Source organism: Momordica charantia (genome assembly GCF_013281855.1).
Source record: "Momordica charantia cultivar OHB3-1 chromosome 1 unlocalized genomic scaffold, Mcharantia_2.0 BLBB01000001.1, whole genome shotgun sequence".
Lineage (NCBI taxonomy): Eukaryota > Viridiplantae > Streptophyta > Magnoliopsida > Cucurbitales > Cucurbitaceae > Momordica > Momordica charantia.
In genome coordinates this window covers 23,412,418-23,413,392 of record NW_028275157.1, presented here as the reverse complement: position 1 = coordinate 23,413,392, position 975 = coordinate 23,412,418, and the positions used below count along the sequence as shown (strand labels likewise).

The 975-nt window shown below is 42.9% G+C and overlaps 1 protein-coding gene across 1 annotated transcript; it reads left to right on the top strand.

The window, feature by feature from the left end:
* The first annotated feature begins 269 nt into the window (after nucleotides 1–269).
* LOC111015691 (uncharacterized) lies at nucleotides 270–975 on the top strand. Its single transcript, XM_022290787.2, has one exon. It carries the CDS (start codon nucleotides 355–357, stop codon nucleotides 613–615), a length of 261 nt encoding a protein of 86 aa, XP_022146479.1. The 5' UTR covers nucleotides 270–354; the 3' UTR covers nucleotides 616–975.

Here is a 975-nt window from a genome sequence, read left to right as displayed (position 1 = left end):
TAACCAAAATCTTACCTCTCTTCGTAGAACTTTGTTTGGGGCTGAACTCTGAAGCCGCTCAGCCCTCGCATGGGTTTTAAATTGGGCCACAAGCTTGGGCTTAATATGTTAGTTGGGCTTTATTTCAGTTGCGCCCTAAAGAGAAAAAGGCCTAATAGGGCCTAACAACACGGAAGCCCAATAATTGGGAAGAGATATCTCCTGTGTTCAAGGCCTAACCAAAATTTGGGCCTCACATGGCGTTCGCCCAATAAGATTCTATTGATTGTTTCTTTTTGTTTTCCCAGCGGAGAGAGTGAAAGAGAAAAGAGAGGCGGAAGCAGAATCGTAATCGGAATCGGAATCGGAATCGGAATGGCGGCAATAACGACGGCGGTGATCGCAATCGGAGCGGTGGTACTCGGATGGATCACCATCGAGATCGCCTGCAAGCCTTGCCTTGAGAAAGGACGCGACGCCATAGATCGCTCTCTCAATCCCGATTATGATCCAGATGATGAAGTCTCCAACATTCGCGCTCCTCTTAATCCCAACGCCGATCTCGCTCCAGATCTTCATGATTCCAACGCTTCTCATCCATCTTATACCTCTTCCGATCTCGTAAAGGCCGTTTGATTCGATTTCCATCCTCTTCTTTCTTCGTATTTAACGGATAATGCGTTTCCGATCTCGTAAAGGTTGTTTATGCTTGTGAAATCGTAATCCGACTGTAGAATTGAAGATTTATGTTTGGAACTGTTTGCTGATCGCCGGTTCTTGAATTGCCACTTCAAGAATGGTCAACGATTGCAATGTAAAAATCTCTGGTTTTGTTTTGTTTCTCATTTTTTCGAATTTGGATATCTTTTCCACTTGTCATGTATATCCTTTTCAATTAGAAGTGAAATTTGTCTTACTAGAATGTATGGAATAGACACATAAGCTCAGACTTCGGAGTATATAAATGCTTATATCTTATCTCGTGTATTGCTTTTA

Bases quoted from the DNA above. Each gene is read 5' to 3' on its own strand.
- LOC111015691 (XM_022290787.2), top strand. From the start codon at position 355: ATGGCGGCAATAACGACGGCGGTGATCGCAATCGGAGCGGTGGTACTC.